Raw genomic sequence first — 20,060 nt, forward strand, 5'->3', positions numbered from 1 at the left:
GCCGTCGTTCCCGCGTCAAAATTTAAAATTTAACGACGTTTGCGTAACACGTCCGGGAATACGGAAGTACGCTACGCGCCTCGCCGTTCGAAAAAATGACGTCACGGTGCGCAAAGCACGGCGGGAGTTAGGAAACGGAGCATGCGCAGTAGGTCCGGCGCGGGAGCGCGCCTAATTTAAATGGCACACGCCCATTTGAATTGGCCCGCCTTGCGCCGGAGGCCGCCGGCGTAGTTTTCATCGCAAGTGCTTTGTGAATCAGGCACTTGCGATGAAAACTTGCGGCGGTGTAACGTATCTACGATACGTTACGCCGCCGCAGTTCTATGTGAATCTGGCCCGTAGTTAGGAACACATGACACCAGGAGATGAAATCATTTATGACCCCAATCTTTGATCAATCGTTTTTTTGTCTTTATACTAGGGTTTTTCATTTAAAATAAAACATTAAACTCTGCATAAAGTTCTAGTTGATTACTGTCAAATGTCAAATGAATAAATGGGTCCTGTCAAGTGGTAGACAAAGAGACAAATTGCCCAAACATTATAAGTGGCTTTTAAATAGTTTACAATGTCCATGCTTTTGACAAATCTAGACAGCAGTGTAAAATGGCAAAGGGTGTTTATTTTCATTCAGGATACTTTGAAGCAGTTGCTTGTCATCATTTGTGGCAGTGAACAACTCTTTTCAGTAGTTATCTAAGCAGCACTGATAATAACTTATCTTTAGTTATAGCCCTACGGAATATAGCAGTTTTCGTTTGCGCTGCCTTATTGAATAAGACCTATGATATAAACAATGCTCATTAGACTTGTGAACAATTTTTCATATATTAGATTGTTGTATAAATAACAATGATTCGCAAAATAAAAGTGTATGTTCAAACAGTACACATGGTATCAACGGATGTTGTTTAACAAGAATAGGAATTTTACTATTTTAAGGTAGCTAAACAGACACAGAAAAAAAATATTTGTCAAATGAAAATTGATGAAAAATTCAATTTCTACAAATTGATTTTTCTGGTGATGCCTGTATATGGAAGATCATTTTTGATGCCTCTCTTCGAAAATTCATAGACAAAAATTTGATTCAAAATTGCACTTTTCTTCATACTGCTATCTCATGCTTATAGGTAGTACTTCATGTCTTTTGGGCAGGCAAACTGGGCTCAATTCACTAAACCATAGCAATTGCTATTTGCCATAACAACTGTAATTGTCAGTGGTGACAGCCAAGGAGGAAGGGCTGAAAATAAATGTAATGCAAATAACATGTGCTTTTCAGATTAATGAATTGACCCTTTAGATTCAATTTAATTGTGAAACATAATTGTTTGAGCAAGTCACAAATGCATGTTTGTATCTATACCTTACATATATACATTCACAAATCAACATAAAGGGTCCTCATATCTTCACTGTTTCGATTAGGACTTCAATCTAAGGTCCTTTATTAGGCAATTTAATGCAATATACTTATCCAAACACTGAAGGCATTGTTCCATAACTTAAGCCTACTTGCTTTGATCTTTCATTACAAACGTTGCATGAAAATGACTTTCAGATTGGACATGTTTCTATGAGAAATAACTCAAATGTCTCCTGCTCACCTGGCCAGCTGTGTTTCTTATAACACCATGACTATCAAAGGTAGGAATTAATGCTTCTCTCAAGAGGGTTGACTAGACTGGTAACAAAACTATAATATTCAGACAGAAACTCATCTAATTTTCTGGGTTGGGATTAAGTGAGCGTTTCTTGTTTATTTATCAATACAAATTCTGTATTAATTATACAATATGTAATTACATAACAATGTAACTGTATTACTTTGGAAATCTAGGCCACACCCTGCCTTGTACGGTCAAACTGACAGTTTTTGGTAGCATGTACATCCTTCAGAATTTATCTAGGACAACTATTATCAATATTCCACTAAGGCCTGTATACATAGGGGTTGTTTTACTAAAAGCGAATATGCGGTTAACTTACCAAGGAATTATTTTTTTGGCTTAGTGAATGTAGTGAAAGTTCACTTTGCAAACAATAGCCAATCACGCGCAATGAAAAAAAAATACATATTTTTACTTGAACATGTGTGGGTGATGGAAGTCAGTAGAGCTTCACTTCATTCACTAAGCTAAGGGATAAATTACCTCCAAAGTGAACAGACTATTTGTATTTAGTAAATCAATGCCATACCAACAGATGGCAGATCTTGGCATGCCTAATAGTATACGTATAACAATACATGTTATTAAAATTTACATTAATTCCTGGTTTTCAATATGGTACCTGAGCATAAAGGAATGTATACCATATAGCTCTACTGGTTGTTAGGGTTTGACTTGGCATATGGGAAAAATCCCCTTGATATGCCCTTAGATATATTAGATCACAGGTGCAAGCTCCTGCAGCCTCTCGGGATAGTGGTATGGACAGGCAACTGCCAGAGAGCAGGAAGATCAATGGCCTACAAGGAAGCTCACCAGCCCCCTCACAGCTCATTGAAAACGACAAGTGGTCAGCTGCAATGGCTAGCAGTACTTGCAGGCATTGATTCACAGGAAAATTGTGAATGAATGATGCAGGAGTGTGGAGTCCCGCACGGTTGTGCTGTTTTCAAATAGTGACAGCGGGTACAGGGAGAGGATCACCAGCCTGCTGTCCTGGGAGAGGGGTTGCGGGGGGGGGGGGGGAGAGCTGCAGATGCTGGAATATGTTACATATTCCACCCTACAAAACAGGAAATTTAGCATGTTCCAAAAGTGAGCTTATCCTCTAAATGAACAAAAAGAAATTGGGTTTTCTTGCTTTATTAGGTTTGTCTACTCTAATTCTGATTAGCAAAAGGAAAAAGTTACTACAACCTCAAGTGTTTCTTGGTTGAAACAACCAGCTGTGGGTACTATGACTGCCGAAGGGGCCTGTCTCCTAGAAACCACCCTGCAATAAATAATGGGGGCTGCACACCTCTGAGCTCCAAGCTGAACAAACTTCATTGTTTTGAGTCACTAACACGTCCTTCTCGGACTCTGCTCCTTCTCTAATGTATTTTTCCCTCCCTTCCAACTTAGATACCGTTACGTCTATGCCCCGAGGGCGCATGAATCACATCAGGGGAGGAGTTGAGTCTGGCAGAACATTTAAGCGACTTGGAACAATAAAGTTTGTTTATAGACCCTGCCAGTGTGCAACCTACATTCCCTATTGGTAACATATTTCTAGGTGCCTACAAAATTAGCTGGCATATTTCTTTTCTGGATAATGTTGTGACGATGGAGCCGATTCATTAAAACTAGGGAAAATGAGCACAAGTTGTTGACCACAGAGAACAACCGTGATTTTTTTTTTTAAATGAAATACGGACGCCGATTGATTGCTACTTGTAACAATTCCACCTGTGTGCTTTTCATTTTCTTTGCTCTCAAGTTAATGAATCAGTCCCAATGCTTACACTGACATGAATATATTCAGTAAGGACGTGTGAAAAATTAATGATATACAAAGTGTAGGCAACCAAAATAATTTTTTAGTTGATGTGACTCCACTGAACTAAGATCTAAGTGGCTGCTTTCGGCAACATCTTTGTTGCTCTTTGTACTGACTTATGTCATAAAACAACCTTCCCGGTACAGAGGCACACTGGTATAACACTTTATGAAATATATTTACAAGCCAAGTTTATCAAATGCAGTCTGTGACAGGCACTATATTCCTTCATATTTCTTTAAAAAAAAGCTTACATTTTACCATAAAACAAAAGGCATTGTTTGAATTAATTATACTGCTTACACCAAAATTTACAGCTGCAGTACTGAATAAATAGCCTTTTATAGGTACCAGCTTTACTAGATAGGTCTGGTAAATGTGAGGTAAATGTGATATTTTTATGAATTTTATCATTGTACAACTCTCAGACACAGGTGCACATTAAATGCCCACGTATAATGCCAGAATTATGCAATATAAATGTTTATTCCTTTTGCACCTTTCTGACTTTTACTGCTATTATCACTTTTTTGTATAGTTATGTCGTTTACAACCATTTTTCCAGTTGTTGTTACAGTAAACCTCAAGAGATTTAATGTTAGGGCATATGTGCAGTGAGTAATAATGCTTTTTCTGACAAACGTAATGTATCTTTGCCAGTACTAGCACTGATGAAAAGCTGGTATACCTGTAATACAAAAAAACATTTTAGCTGGTATCTTCATTTCTGTTGTGGATTCTGGATTGCGGTTTCAGTCTTGTGTTTAGGATGTGCATACAAATTACTTTTTTTTTTTTAACATTCTTGTTTCCTTAGTTCCAATGAATTTTTTAGGTTGTTTAATGTTTTCTTGATCCTCAGAGCGGTAAGTCTTGCTGATGGACTCTGATACCAGGATTCCCTCATGATCTTTGTAAGCGCTGATAACACCTAGTAGAAACAGTTATATATAAAAATATATAAATATAATTTTAATTTTGTTTTAGATCATGCAAGGAGTGTTTTTTTTCTTGGGCTGTACCATGGGGAAATTTCTCTTCACTTCCTTACCAAAACAGGAAGTTAAAGGAAATTTCCCAATTTGAGATGTCCTCACAACAGGAGGTAGGTAGATATTTCCAAAGGGCATAGCTGTTTCGGGGACATCTCTAAAATGGTCACAGGTACAAATAAAGAGGCAAGTCTCCCCAACAGGAAACAGCAACATAAAAACAAAAAGCCAGAAGTCACTACACCCAATTTGATACCAACACCAATTGATAAAAAATAAATAGATAAATAAATTATATGTAAACAAAAGATATGTGATAGGTGGCCGCTAATCACTGAAATGTGTTCCTACTCCAAATCTTATATATCAACTATAAAAGTGCAGCACAACCAAAATATGCTCATAAATTAAAAAAATATATATAAAATGACCATATACTCAATTCATGTAAGTGAACATATATATTACATTTCCAGAATTCTTAATTCATTCGAATTAGGAATTGTGGGAATGTATTATATATGTTCACTTACATGACCTGTATATATGGTAATTATATATTTTTGGGGATTTATGAGTAGATTGTAGACAGCAACATAAACTTGATGGAGTGCTCAACCCTGTGTTGGTCAACTTTCTTGATATACGGGGCTTTAACCTCCCTGGCGGTATGATTCTTTCAGAAAAAACATGCTGAAAGCGGTACCATTATTTGCAAGGAAATTTGGCGTTTTATATTGTAGGCCTGTAATTTTTAGAAATAACTCACTTAAATCTGACCAAACAAGATTCTAATAGGCATCCCGGGTATGACATTTTTTTAAAAACAAAATTATAAATTATAATATAATAAATAACTATAAATAATTATAACAAATAATAATATAATTATAATCTACAGTTTGCAGGGAGAAAAAAAGGTTTTTATTATATAAAAGTACATGCAGGACACTGGGCAGACCACTAGGGACAAGGGGTGTGTGTTTTTTTTACATACAGTACTGTAATCTATAAGATTACAGTATACTGTATGTAATGTGTTTGTTTACTTTCTTGAATTTGGCGCCGATCTCCGCTCCCGTGCGTCGTAACGTCGCAGGGAACGGAGATCGGCGGCACAGGAGGACGCTGTGTGAATCGAGCGAGGTCCCGCTCGCTCACACAGCGCGGTGGCAGCGCTGGATCCAGGACAAGGTAAGTAAACACTCCCTGTACATCCAGCGAGGCAAGCCCGAGTCTGACTCGGGGTTACCGATTTTAGCCCAAAAATCGCACCCCGAGTCAGACTCGGGAACACCGCTCAGGAGGTTAAAGGGCTTGTAAAGCCTCTTGTTTTTTCACCTTAATGCATCCGATGCATTAAGGTAAAAAAACACCTTGCACTCTACGGCTCCCCCCGAGCCCCCATTTTACTTACCTGAGCTCTGAACTTCTGTGGGCGTGATGGCGCGTCGGTCTCCCCGCGGCTTCTCGGCTCTTCATTGGATAGATTGATAACAGCACAGCTATTCGCTCCCGCTGCTGTCAATCAAATCCAATGACGCGGCCACCAGCGAGCAAGGCCGAGACATACACTCGGCTGCTATGTACGCCAAATGTATGACACGGGAGCGCGCCCACAAGGTAACCCCCTCGGCAGAGAGCTTCCCAGAGGGGGTTAGCTATTGCAGGGAGGAGCCGTGAGAGCCGCCGTGGGACCCCAGAAAAGGACGATCGGGGCCACTATGCAAAACAAACTGCACAGTGGAGGTAAGTATGACATGTTTGTTTTTGTTTTTTTTTAAAACGTGAACCTATAGTATCACTTTAAGTACAGCACCTGAGACCCCAATCCTACAAAAGCCAACAACATGCAACAGGACATGGTCAGAAACCCTTTATGGACCATCTGCCAGGGGGGCCCTAAACTAAAAACAGTTCAGGGGCCGAAAGTACACTTGATTTACCACTGTCAGTGTGCACTAGTACATGTTTAGCAAGTCTCTACTGGTTCCTGGTTTAGGTCTATCCATCTAATTAAACTAAATTCTCACTCAGCCTACTACAAATGGTAAGAAATTGCTGTGTGCATGGATGCAAAGCATAATCTACAAATTACAGTATAGAGCAGCCATTCTCAAAAAGGGCTCCATGGAACCCTTGGGTTCCTCCAGTGGTTGCTAGGGGTTCCTTGAACAATGAGCATTTTGTCACTCTCAAGTAAGTTTCCACTGAAACTAATATTTTTTTTTACTTTTTAGCTATCTAAAAGGGGAATCCCAATGACCCAAATTTAAGCAGCATTATTTCCAGTAACCATCACACTAATGTACTGTAAGCTGCAGATATCGTAATTATTGGCAGGGGTTTCATGAGACTGTAAAGTTATTTTGAGGGTTCTGCAATGTTGAAAAGGTTGAGAAAGGCTGGTATATAGTGTATACACCGATGGAAAGTCTCTGCCCCATCTAGTGCACACATAAGGAACAGCACTTCTTTTATATTTATAATGAATAATTTAGACATAATTCCTGCTTAGTCTGTAAAGTAGGATGTGTTTCACCTAAATCCATCCTACCTCCTGATAGTAGCAGGCACTGCTCATAACAGTACAATCTATTTGTTTAACAACTAAGTGACATGGAAAAGCCTTAAACAAATATCAGAAATACCAGAGCATTGTTTGCATGTTAGGATTCATTCACACGAGGCGGACTCCGTCGATACGGAGTCCGCCAGCTCCCGCCAGCTCAGCGGGAGATCTCTCTGCTGATCTTCGCTGAGCTGGCGGATGACAGGTCCCTCTCTGCTCACTGAGCGGGGAGGAGCCCTGCTGTCTCCTATGGAGAGATCTGATGAAAACAGACAGCATATCTGTTTTCATCAGATCTCACCCGATCAGATCCGCCATGGACGGATGGCGACATATCGCCATATGTCTGATTTTAGCGGATTGGATCGGGTCGGATGTCAGCGGACATGTCTCCGCTGACATCCGATGCTCCATAGGCTTGCATGGAGCGGCCATTCCGGTCCGCCGACAAAACTGACAGGGGCACCTAAACGGTCCAACCGTGTGAAAGGGGCCTTAGGCTCTATTGACACCTGAGCATTTTGTAGTGTAAAAGTCGAAGCACCAAAAACGTCAACATCCGAAATCCTCAATGGTGGCTATTCACATATGAGCACTCAAGTGCCTGTAGCTTAATGCCTTATACTCCAAAGGGTACATGAGCTATTTCTGAGGCAGATTTGGTCATTTTTGGCTCTATAGACTTCAATGGGAATTAATTAATTGCTCAAATTGAGCATTTTCAGACTTTTTTCAGTCATTTTTCAGCTTGTAAGAAATGGTTTCCTCCACCTAGTGCTTTCCATTGAAACAAAAACACCTGAAGCTGGAATACACATGTACAATGCTGAAAAAACGCGCTTCTAAAAAGCTTTTTTTTTCTAGCTGGAGATCTAGCCAACAATAGTTGTCAGCCTAAAATCAATGCTCCTTCATTTGGCCATTGGGCTGCCAATCAATCCAACTGAAGGTGATTATTACATGCTTACAACACTGCTACTAATTAAGAGGCAGCAGCTTAACATTGCCAGCTTGCAACAGGAGGTGCCGTTACTGTCAGGATCTCCTGGTAAAAAAGCTTTGCAACAGATTCACAAAGCTGTCTTAAAGGGGTTTCCTTCGATTTCTCTTCTAAATGTTTTTTTTCTTTGTCATCCCCGCATGGATGTAGTCCCAAGGGAGGGGGCGAGCACTCTGACTAACCCCCAGCCAGAACGGCTCGAACGATGGGGGCAAGCTTACTGAGGAGGAACAGGAAGTGAGAAATTCAGACAGAGAAAAAACATTTAGAAGGGAAATCGGAGGAAAATGTAAGTGAAACCAACAATGCACTAGCTTAAAGGAACCTATTTAGAAAACAAAAAAATTACATTTACAACCCCTTTAAGAAAACAGTATACGGTAAGGCATGAATGAATGAATGAATGAAAAACTTATAAAGCGCGGCGCATTCGAACTGAATCGCTTCTGGGCGCTAGTTGTTCGTGTCTCATGACATCAGAAGAGCAGAGTTTTGATCTGTCTTCTGAAAGTCAGGTGGTTTTCCTCCAACCGAATGCTGGTTGGTAAAGCGTTCCATAGTCTAGGACCCTGAAAAGCAAACCTTCTTTCTCCTTTGGACTTGTATTTGGTTTTTGGTACCCTGACCAGATTTTGGTCGGTGGATCGCAGAACACGATTCGAATTGTGAGGTTCTATCTTGTCGCAAAGATATTGCGGAGCCTTCCCATGGATGCACTTATGTGTCAGGCAGAGTGCTTTAAATGCAATTCTGTCTTTTACTGGCAGCCAGTGAAGGGTTCTCAACGAAGGTGAGATTGATTCCCATTTTTTTTCCCAGTCACCAGTCTGGCGGCCGTATTCTGAACGACTTGCAGACGGGAGATTTGGTACTTTGGGAGTCCGAGGTACAGGGCGTTAGCATAGTCCAGTCTGGAATTCACGATTGTTCCCACCACGACTGCTACGTCTTCTTTGGGGATAAATGGAATAAGTCTGCGTAGTAGGCACAACAGATGGTGCGCTCCGCTGACTACTGACCCTATTTGTGCGTCCATTGTCATGAAGGTGTCGAAGATGACCCCGAGACTTTTGACTTGGAGCTAGGGGTGATGATTTGGCCCAGAATGGGCGGGGGTGTCCAGGTTGTTGCCAGTTGACTCTTTCGGCTGGCGTGAAACATAAGGAGTTCTGTTTTTGAACTGTTGAGTTTAAGATAACTCTTTGTCATCCAGTTTTCTATCAAAGAGAGACATTTCTCTAAACTGGGATGATGATCCTTTTTGTTGCAGATGCAAAAATACAGTTGCGTATCGTCTGCATAAGAGTGATAGAGTAGTTCTTGGCTACTGATAATATCAAAGAGAGGGCGAAGATAGATGTTGAAAAGCACCGGTGACAGGGGGGATCCTTGGGGGACTCCACATGACACCGTGCGCTTTTCCGACGTGAAAGAACCCAATTTAACTGTTTGTGATCGGTTTTCAAGAAAGGAAGAAAACCATGGTAAATCACCTTCTGCGACTTCTGCTACCTTGGCTAGTCGCATCAGTAACAGTTTGTGGTCTACCGTGTCAAAGGCTGCGCTTAGGTCCAGCAGAACCAGGAGACAAGATTCTCCTTCGTCTGCGGCCTCGAGGGCATCGTCCCATATTTTGAGTAAGGCCGTTTCTGTCCCGTGTCCGGGACGGAAGCCTGATTGTAATGGATCCAGTAGATTGTGGGTATCTAGATGCTGTTGCAGCTGTTGTACCACTACTTTCTCCATTATCTTGAAGAGAACATTTAGGCCTGTTATGGGACGGCGGTGAGTTGGGTCCTTGGGATCCAGGTTAGGTTTTTTCAAGATGGGCTGGATTGTGCCCTCTTTCAACAGGGATGGCACTGTGCCTTCCTTAAATGACTGGTTTATAAGCTGTGTGATGGGTGGTGCCAGGATGTCGGCACATTCCTTCAGCAGTTTGGTGGGGATGATATCATTGGGCGATGTGCTGTTCCGCAAAGCACCAATGATATTTTTTGTGGTATCGATGGAGATCGGTTCCAGAGTGAACTTTGTTGATTGTAGAGCGTTTCTGTGGGTGTTTTGTGGTTGATTGACGTTGGGGTTGAGGGGGGTATTGTTTTGCAAGACGCTTTCCCGGATTCTTTCAATTTTGTTGATGAAGAAATCCGATAGTTCATTACAGAACTCTTGGGTGTCTGAGTTGGGGACTTCAAGACATCCTGGATTCATGGTCTGGGTGACCATCTTGAAGAGTTCGCGGGGGCGGTTTAGGGCGCTGTTAATCGCCATAGAAAAATGATGTTTCTTGGCTTTGAAGATTTCTTTATGATATCGTGTTGTTATTGCCTTGTAGATGATGAGGTTATCCTCTGCAGGGCTTCTTTTCCAGGCGGCTTCCGCCCTTCTGCGCTCTTGCTTCAGAAGCGACAGCTGGTTGTTGAACCAGCCAGACTTTCTTTTTCGGATGCAGGCTTTGCGTTTCGGTGCTACTAAATCGGCTGACTGTAGCAGGGCTGCGTTTATGGCATCCAGTGTATCTGCGGCTGTTTGATGTGGATGGATTGTTTTGATTCTGTTTCCCAAGGTAGATTTAAAGAGTTCCGAATGGAGCTTCTTCTGAGATCTAGCCCAGTGTATTGTCACCGGCTTGGGTGCTTTTATTACTGGGGGAATTTTGGAGATTATGAAATTGATTGCATGGTGGTCTGTCCATGGCAATGGTTCATTTTCTAAAATGCTTATTTTCAGATTTTGTCTGAAAATTAGGTCGAGTGTGTGACCTGAAGCATGTGTTGGCCCGCATATAAGTTGCTGTAGCCCTAATCCCTCCAGGTGATCGATGCAGGCGTCTGCAATGGGATCCTGTGCGGAGTTGGCCCACAGATTAAAGTCCCCGAGCAGCAAAAGGTGTTTGCTGTTAAGGGTATAAGTGGATATAAACTCCGTTAAAGATGGCAAAAACTGCGATTTTGGCCCAGGTGGCCTATAGCAGAGGAGAATGTGAACAGTCTCCTGGGGGGAAGTTTGAAGTTGAAGGGTAAGGATTTCCATGAATGGAAGAGGATTTTGAAGGGCTGGCTTAGTGATTGTAATGTGATTCTTGTGGATCACCGCCAGGCCTCCTCCTCTTTGCCCTATTCTGTTTTCCGTTATAATGCGATAGTTTTCTGGCACCAATTCTCCGAGAATGGTGTTGCAGTCGTCTGAGAGCCAGCTTTCTGTAATAAAGAGGCAGTCTAGATCGTTTTGTAGTAAGAAATCGTGGATTTCTAATCGGTGTTTTACTGACGATCTTGTGTTGATCAAAGCACATGATATGTGCTTGAGCTGGGTTAAATAGTTTACATTTTTGATGGTCGATCGTCGATCGAATCTCAAAAGTTGCTCTATTTTTAAGGCCTTTTTGGTGACGGCTGGTAATGCTGTTGCAAATTGTCTCAGACCCCGAATAGAGTCCGCAGAGTATCGCAGATTAGCCATTGTCGCCAGTCACATTGTCGTCAGTCTTTCCTAATTGCGGCGGCCGCGAATGAGGCCTGGTCTGGCGCGGATGCGGGAAGAGCCGCGAGATGCCGGACGTGATGGGTGGAAGACTGTCCAAGTGAGCCGTCACTCGTTGAGTCTTCTCTCCCCGATTGGTCCAGAGCATGATCCAACCATACTGAAAAATAAATTTTGGGTTTGCATACGCTTAAATAGAATTGCTTAATCAATTAACTTGGGTACATTCAGCCTCCTCATACAGTGTTTGTATCTTGGCTGGGCTCTGCTTAACCAACCGAGATTTAAACTTTATGGCCGGCCTAAAAGAAGAAGTTTGCGGTACATAAAAAAAAAAACCTTCATACTCAACTGCTATAGAAATTGTTGTAGGTGTCACCGGCGCAAAGAAAAATAAAATAAAAAACGTGATCTGCTGCAATACCGTGTAAGCCCTGAGAAGGGTTCAATGTGCATATAAAAGGAAAATGTTACTGCGCTGATCTAATGATCCATAGGATGTGATCTCTGGAAATGTGAACTGTGAACTGATATAGTGTACAATCGACCATATATATTATCAGGAGTTAAAACCTAATATTCAATGTGGATAAACTATAATAAATAAATTAATCTTGATGCAAACAATCTATGAAGATATGTTATACAAGTGTTACAAAAACCTAAATACATTAAACGTGACCCAAACAAAGATTTGGTTGACCTGCACATCAATGTGCCATAGTGCTCCTATAAAGGAAAAAAATATATATATAGCTGCTCTTACTGCTCCAAGCCTACTAATAGTGAAAACAAAACAAAAAAGATTTTCCAAAAATAAAATAAAATCAAAATAATAAAAAAATCACAACAAAACCAATAATACCAAATGTGCAATGCGCCAGCTTCGCTAAAATATATATATATAGACAATATATTCCAGTGGGTAACATTGAACCTTTTTTACCCACTGGAATATATTGTGTAAAAGCAAGACTGTCTGTCATTGGACTATATATATATATTTTTGCGCAGCTGGCGCATTGCACATTTGGTATTATTGGTTTTGTTGTGATTTTTTTATTTTTTTTATTATTTTGATTTTATTTTATTTTTGGAAAATCTTTTTTGTTTTGTAAACATTTTTATTGAAGAAAGGAAGGATAAAACCTTATATATATATTAAAAGGAACAGAACAAAAAATCTCTTGTAAGGGTATGCGACTAAATTTTCACTTTGGACCCATCCTTACCAAATTTCTAGGATCCACTTTATTGTACACTTTATAATTTCTTCCACTTACTTTATCTAAACACCAGGTGTTAGGAACATTTGGTCTTTGTTGATCAACGCAGACCACTTTCTTCATGTCCTCAAAGCTAGGATCATGTGGAACAACATCATAGAATGGAGGCCTGTAGTCTTCTACCATACCTAGAAATAGAAAAATGTCAGCATGGTTATGTGCGCATTGACTGGAAAGACGAAGATCTAGTTGACATCACTTCTTGTAAAATGTATGTAAGTAGATATAACACATGCAAACTTCAGAAAGTACACTCTAAACTGTTTAGTGTGAATTTCATGTAAATAGTATCATTAGCGTATTCAGTTTTTTACTATTCAGAATTTTATTAAAGTTTTTCCAGTAAAACAATACAGGAGGGAAAAATAGTACATACGGTATGGTATAAACTTGACATGAACTATGTAGTAACATAAAGACATTGGATTACCCAGTGCTGGTTGTATGGGAGGTCTGAAAAACAGTGCATAAGCAAGAGATATTTTCGTATGTCGCAGGTACCAAGAATATGTCGTCCTAGATCTGCATTTTATGAAGGGAAGAAGGGGGAATATGGGGTGGTGGGAGATTGGGACAGAGGGATTTGTGGTGGTGGAGAGAATATGCAGGTGGGGGGGTGAGGTCCATTAGGCTTCTTAGGCCCCGTACACACGGCCGAGGAACTCGACGTGCCAAACACATCGAGTTCCTCGGCCAGTTCAGCCCTGAAGCCGCCGAGGAGCTCGGCGGGCCGAGAGCTCCCATAGAACAACGAGGAAATAGAGAACATGTTCTCTATTTCCTCGTCGAGCTCCTCGTCGGCTTCCTCAGCGAAATTGTACACACGGCCGGGTTTCTCGGCAGAATTCAGTCAGAAACTCGGTCGGAAGCTGAATTCTGCCGAGGAAACTGGTCGTGTGTACGGGGCTTAAGGCTCCTAGATCCTTCTTATGAGCAAGCAGGTAATAGGCAATAAGAAAAAAAAGAAAAGAAAATAGGTATAAAAAGATGTAATATTTCCCCCTAGAGTAAGAGTTCAGTTATAAGCCGGTTGCATTGTTTTAAATAGCGGAACAGTAGCCAGGAGTACCATGTAAGATGGAATTTATCATCTTAATCAAGTAGATATTTGGTCAGCTTATTTGGTTTTTAATACAGCAATAAAGTCATAAGGTTATAAACAAAATATTTATTTTGCTACTTTCCAGATCTGCAAAAACATGCATACTGTTGGCCTTTCTTTATGCCTTAGGCCTCGTACACACGACCGTTTTCCTCGATAGAATCCATCAAGAAACTTGGTGGGAGAGCTTTTTTGCAGAGGAAACCGGTCTTGTGTACAGTTTTCATCGAGGAAACTGTTGAGGAACTCGACGAGGACAAAAGAGAACAGGTTCTCTTTTTCCTCAACGGGAGTCTCAATTTCCTTGTCGTGTTCCTCGTCGGGCTGGTTTTCAACGAGAAACGTGAGCGTGTGTATGCTAAGAAACCCGCGCATGCTCAGAATAAAGTATTAGACGGGAGCACACCTTCGGTAAAAGTAGCGTTCGTAATGGAAATAGCACATTTGTCACGCTGTAACAGACTGAAAAGTGCAAATTGTCTCTTACCAAACTTTTACTTAACACGCAGTAACATGAGATTAGCAAAAGCAGCCCCAAGGGTTGTGCCAGTGGAATCGAACTTCCCCTGCCGTTGTATGTGTTGTACGTCACCACGTTTGAGAACGAAGAGATTTGGTTTTGACAGTGTGTACGCAAAGAAAGCTTGTCGAGTTTCTCCACAAGCCTGACAAGGAACTCGTCAAGGAAAACGATGTGTCTTTTCCGATGAGTTCCTCGGTCGTGTGTACGAGGCCTCAGCCTTATCCCTCAGCCTCAACATACATTTTTTTTCTGCTCTAGACTATAGTAAATAAAAAGTCCAAAATTAGAAGCCATATGCCATGTGTGCCTGTGGCACTTTGCCAATCACCTGCTAAATTTATAAATGTCTATCTGGCACAAGTTAAAACAAAAGCGACCCTTGCAGACATTCATAATTTAGGCAGGCTAGTCCTGCATTCTGTTAACACAACGGATGAGGAATGCAGGATTGTAATGTTATATATGTGCTTAAAGGCACCTGTCTGTAATGTGGATCTCAATGAAGAACACAGACAAGCTCAGAAGACTGTCTTCCTGTCACGATTCATGCATTCAGGAAGCATGTCATCTACATCTTGCTATAGAGCATGAATCACTGGTACACACTACCCAACTGCAGTTGGTACACATTTGAGATGTGGATAGGGTAGGGAAAGGATCCACGCTGGGTAGGGATATTGTATTTAGCCCTAGGGAGAGGTTCCTGGCAAGGAGAGACAGAATAGAAATACTGATGCTGGCTCTGCCATTTCTGGGACTTTAGCGCTGTGACAAAGATCTTGCAATTGGGCTCCAAAGTGCCACTCACATCGCTACGCTGCCTAGCAGCCACCCCTCTGCTCAGATGCTGCTCTGGTAACATAAGCCTTATTAAGGTGACAACTTAAAGTTGAAGTCCATGCAAAATCTAAAATCCCTGCATCTATAGACACCAGGAATCTAACACTAACCTCTCTATCCCTGTAAAGAAAAATGAGTATACATACCTTTTTGGAAGCCAATCTGAACTGCTACGACTGGATCCCACACTGAGCTGTCAGCTGCGGCTTCTCTGTTTAAGCGGCTGCAGAGGAAACGGAGGACAACGAAAGCCCCATAGTAACGCTATGAGTGATGTCACTTCCTATTCATTTCACAGCTGTTGTCATCCGTGTCCTCTGCAGAGCTTCCGGGACTAGAGATCAGGTCGGAGCAAGTCAGATTAACTTCCAAAAAGGTATGTATACTCATTTATTCTTTACAGGGATAGAGAGGTTAGTGTTAGATCCCTGGTGTCTATAGATGCAGGAATTTTAGATTTTGCATGGACTTCCACTTTAAGTGCTGGAACTAACTAACATTGCTGAGAGCTGCTGCACCTGTGTAGCCTGTGTCAGTGAGACTCTGATATCAAATTACATTGGGTATTGGACCCTACTGCTGTTTATGTGTTATTTGTTACTTTCACTTAAACAAATTTATACAGTGTCACTTTCCTTGGTCTCATTGTGCCTTTCCTCCATCTTGGGTACCAACCAACTGGCCCCGCCCACATGCTTTCACCCCAGTTCAGAAATGTCTATGTATGTCCCAGAGATGAGAAGAGAACAGCACCTACAGAATTACTGAAAGCGTGTAGAAGTCATGAATTTATTTTTTATTCTATGAGCTGGTATTTTTATCCTCACCTGCTACTCTTAACCTCCCTGGCGGTATGATTCTTTCAGAAAAAAGGTGCTGAAAGCGGTACCATTATTTGCAAGGAAATTTGGCGTTTTATACTGTAGGTCTGTAATTCTTAGGAATAACTCACTTAAATCTGACCAAACAAGAGTCTAGTAGGCATGCCGGGTATGATTTTTTTTCAAAATAATAAATTATAATATAATAAAAAATTATAAATAATTATAACAAGTAATAATATAATTATAATAAAAATTATTCAATAATGTAATCAACTCAAAATCACTGAAATGTGCTCAGTTGCAGAATTGTTGCTGTCATTACTTTTATTTGTTTATGACGAATTTCCCCACAAATCGCTTGCCCAATTCTGCAAGTGATTATAATTTATTATCACTGTTTTCTAGCTGCTCTAAAACCATTTTTGACATAAAAGGACACTTTTGGTTAATATGGACGATCTACAGTTTTCAGGCAGAAAGAACAGTTTTTATTTTATAAAAGTACATGTAGGGCACTGGGCAGACCACTAGGGACAAGGGGGGTGTGTATTTTTTACACACAGTACTGTAATCTATACGATTACAGTATACTGTATGTAATGTGTTTGTTTACGTTTTTGAATTTGGCGCCGTTCTCCGCTCCCGTGCATCGTAACGTCGCAGGGAACGGAGATCGGCGGCACACAGAGGCACTGTGTGAATCGAGCAAGGACCCGCTCGCTCACACAGCGCGGTGGCATCGCTGGATCCAGGGACAAGGTAAGTAAACCATGCATATGGATGCTGCGAGGCGAGCCCGAGTCTGAGGCCCCATACACACGAGAGGATTTATCCGCAGATACGGTCCAGCGGACCGTATCCGCGGATAAATCCTCTCGAGGATTTCAGAGGATTTCTATGCGATGGCGTGTACACACCATCGCATTGAAATCCGCGCTGAAATCCTCTGCCGATGACGTGTCGCGCCGTCGCCGCTATTATGACGCGGCGACGGGCGCGACGCTGTCATATAAGGAATTCCACGCATGCGTCAAATCATTACGACGCGTGCGGGGAATCCCTTTAGACGGATGGATCCGGTAAGTCTGTACAGACGAGCGGATCCATCCGTTGGAATGGATTCCAGCAGATGGATTTGTTGTGCATGTCAGCAAATATCCATCTGCTGGAAATCCATCCCAGGGGAGATTTATCTGCGGATAAATATCCGTTGGCGTGTACACACCATAGGATCTATCCGCAGAAACCCATTTGATGGGATTTATCTGCGGATAGATTCTATGGTGTGTATGGGGCCTCCCTCGGGGGTTACCGATTGTAGCCAAAAAATTCCACCCCGAGTCAGACTCGGGAACACCGCCAGGGAGGTTAATATGAAAAAGCTAATGAGAGTCTCTATAGGGTGGAATAAATAGAGACCCACCTAGTAACACAGTAAATGGGCACTGTATTCCATGATAAATACTGTATATGCTGCTCTTAATAGACACCCCCCCCCAGAACCTCTAACTTATTGATAATCTTTTTAAATTACGTTTGCATCATTTGTATGGTAAATGTCACCTGAGTAGGGTGAGAATACGGCAGCATGTGCAGGATGCATCTTTTAGTGATGTCTGGCCTACATTTATTTGCTAATTATTTTATAAGGCCTCATGCACAATGGGTGTTTGAATTTCTCCTCTAAATGGCTTTTACTCCTGGCAGGAAAAAGCAACTTAAAACATGACTTAAGCTGCATATTGCACGTGCGTTTAGGCGTGTCAAGCATTTGAACGTTTACGGATTCCAGTGGCCAGAAAGTGTGCATGGGCCCTAAGCATGTTGTTATCAGGCAACACAGAACTCTGGGAATTTGTTGGTGTGCATGCAGGAGATTGCTCCTCCCATGTACACTTTATTTGCCCTGGTCTAAATTGATAGATGACTTATTTATTACTTTAAGTTAAAGTCTGCCTACCTGAAAAATCCCCAAACTGACCAGTTTTGAGGTAGTGGTATTGACTTACTATAGGTAAATAGGCTGTTCATTTATCCTTAGCTAGGTGAATAACATGAAGCTCCACTGACTTCCACTATCCAATCTTGTACAAAAAAATTACAGTTTTTATTTTTTTACAGATTGTGTATTCTTTACAAAATGATGTATTACCAAATTCACAAAGCTATGGGAAAATTTCTTTGCAACGTGAACAGCTTTTTTGCCTTTAGTAAATCAACCTACTCTACACACTACTTTGTTCGATGCCTGATATTGTACTGTCAAATTAAGCCCCTGACAATCTACTGAGCTCAAGATACAAATAAAGGATGACTTGGAGTAGGTTTTGATCAGATAGGCTCACTCGGTAATCTCATTCAGATAATCACACAGGAATGTAATTAGTGTTAAAAGGCATATCAATGTACATTAAAGTTTTAAAGACTTGTTTCCAGTATCCTTGTATGGAGATATATATATATATATATATATATATATATATATATACACACACATACTGTATATATATATATATATATATATATATATATATATACACACACACACATACTGTATTTATATATATATATATATATATATATATACATATATACACATACTATATATATATATATATATATATATATATATATACACATACACTGAGCAACATTATAAATGCAACACTCTTGTGTTTGCCCCTATTTATCATGAGCTTAACTCTGATCTCAAAGACCTTTTCTATGTACACAAAAGGCATATTTCTCTCAATTATTGTTCGCCAATCTGTCTAAATCTGTGTTAGTGAGCACTTCTCCTTTGCCGAGATAATCCATCCACTTCGCAGGTGTGGCATATCAAGATGCTGATTAGACAGCATGATTATTGCACAGGTCTGCTTTCGGCTGGCCACAATATAAGGCCACTCTAAAATGTGCAGTTTTACTGTATTGTGTGGGGGGGGGGGGGGGGGGGGGTCCGAAAACCTGTCAGTATCTGGTGTGACCACTATTTTCCTTATGCTGTGCAGCACATCTCCTTCGCATAGAGATGATCAGGTTGTTGTGGCCTGTGGAATGTTGGTCCATTCCTCTTCAATGGCTGTGCAAAGATATTGATGCTGGATATTGGCAGGAACTTGAACACGCTGTCGTATACGCCGATCCAGAGCATCCCAAACATGCTCAATGGGTGACATGTCCGGTGAGTATGCTGTCCATGCAAGAACTGGGATGTTTTCAGCTTCCAGGAATTGTGTACAGATCATTGCAAAATGGGGCCGTGCATTATCGCGCTGCAACGTGAGGTGATGGTCGTGGATGAATAAAATGGCACAACAATGGGCCTCAGGATCTCGTCATGGTATCTCTGCGCATTAAAAATGCCATTAATAAAATGCACCTATGTTCATTGTCCATAGCATACGCCTGCCCATACCATAACCCCACCGCCACCATGGGCCACTCGATCCACAACGTTGACATCAGCAAACCGCTCACCCACACAATGCCATACAAACTGTCTGCCATCTGCCCTGTGCAGTGAAAACCGGGATTTATCCGTGAAGGGAACACTACTCTACAGTGCCAGACGCCATTGAATGTGAGCATTTGCCCACTCAAGTTGGTTACGATGACGAACTGCAGTCAGGTAGAGCCCCCGATGAGGACGACGAGCATGCAGATGGTTTCTGACAGTGTAGAAATTCTTTGGTTATGCAAACCGATTGTTGCAGCATCTGTCCGGATGGCTGGTGTGGTTACACGTGGTCTACGGTTGTCAGGCCGGTTGGATGTACTGCCAAATTCTCTGAAACCTCTTTGGAGACGGCTTATGGTAGAGAAATTAACATTAATTTCAAGAGAAACAGCTCTGGTGGACATTCCTGCAGTCAGCATGCCAATCGCCCGCTCCCTCAAAAATCTGTGGCATTGTGCTGTGTGATAAAACTGCAAATTT

General features: G+C 41.4%; 1 protein-coding gene across 1 annotated transcript in view; it reads right to left on the reverse strand.

Moving 5' to 3' along the window:
- Nucleotides 1–605: 605 nt before the first annotated feature.
- The window catches only part of ACVRL1 (activin A receptor like type 1), a 124,537-nt gene continuing 105,082 nt past the window's right edge, over nucleotides 606–20,060 (reverse strand). Inside the window, exons 9-10 of the mRNA XM_040341228.1 lie at nucleotides 12,829–12,959; nucleotides 606–4,426 (exon numbers count right to left, since the gene is read on the reverse strand). Of these exons, the coding sequence (XP_040197162.1) occupies nucleotides 4,292–4,426; nucleotides 12,829–12,959 (266 nt within the window). The 3' untranslated portion in view covers nucleotides 606–4,291. The remainder of the gene's footprint in view (nucleotides 4,427–12,828; nucleotides 12,960–20,060) is intronic.

The sequence above is a fragment of the Rana temporaria genome, chromosome 2 (assembly GCF_905171775.1).
Source record: "Rana temporaria chromosome 2, aRanTem1.1, whole genome shotgun sequence".
NCBI lineage: Eukaryota > Metazoa > Chordata > Amphibia > Anura > Ranidae > Rana > Rana temporaria.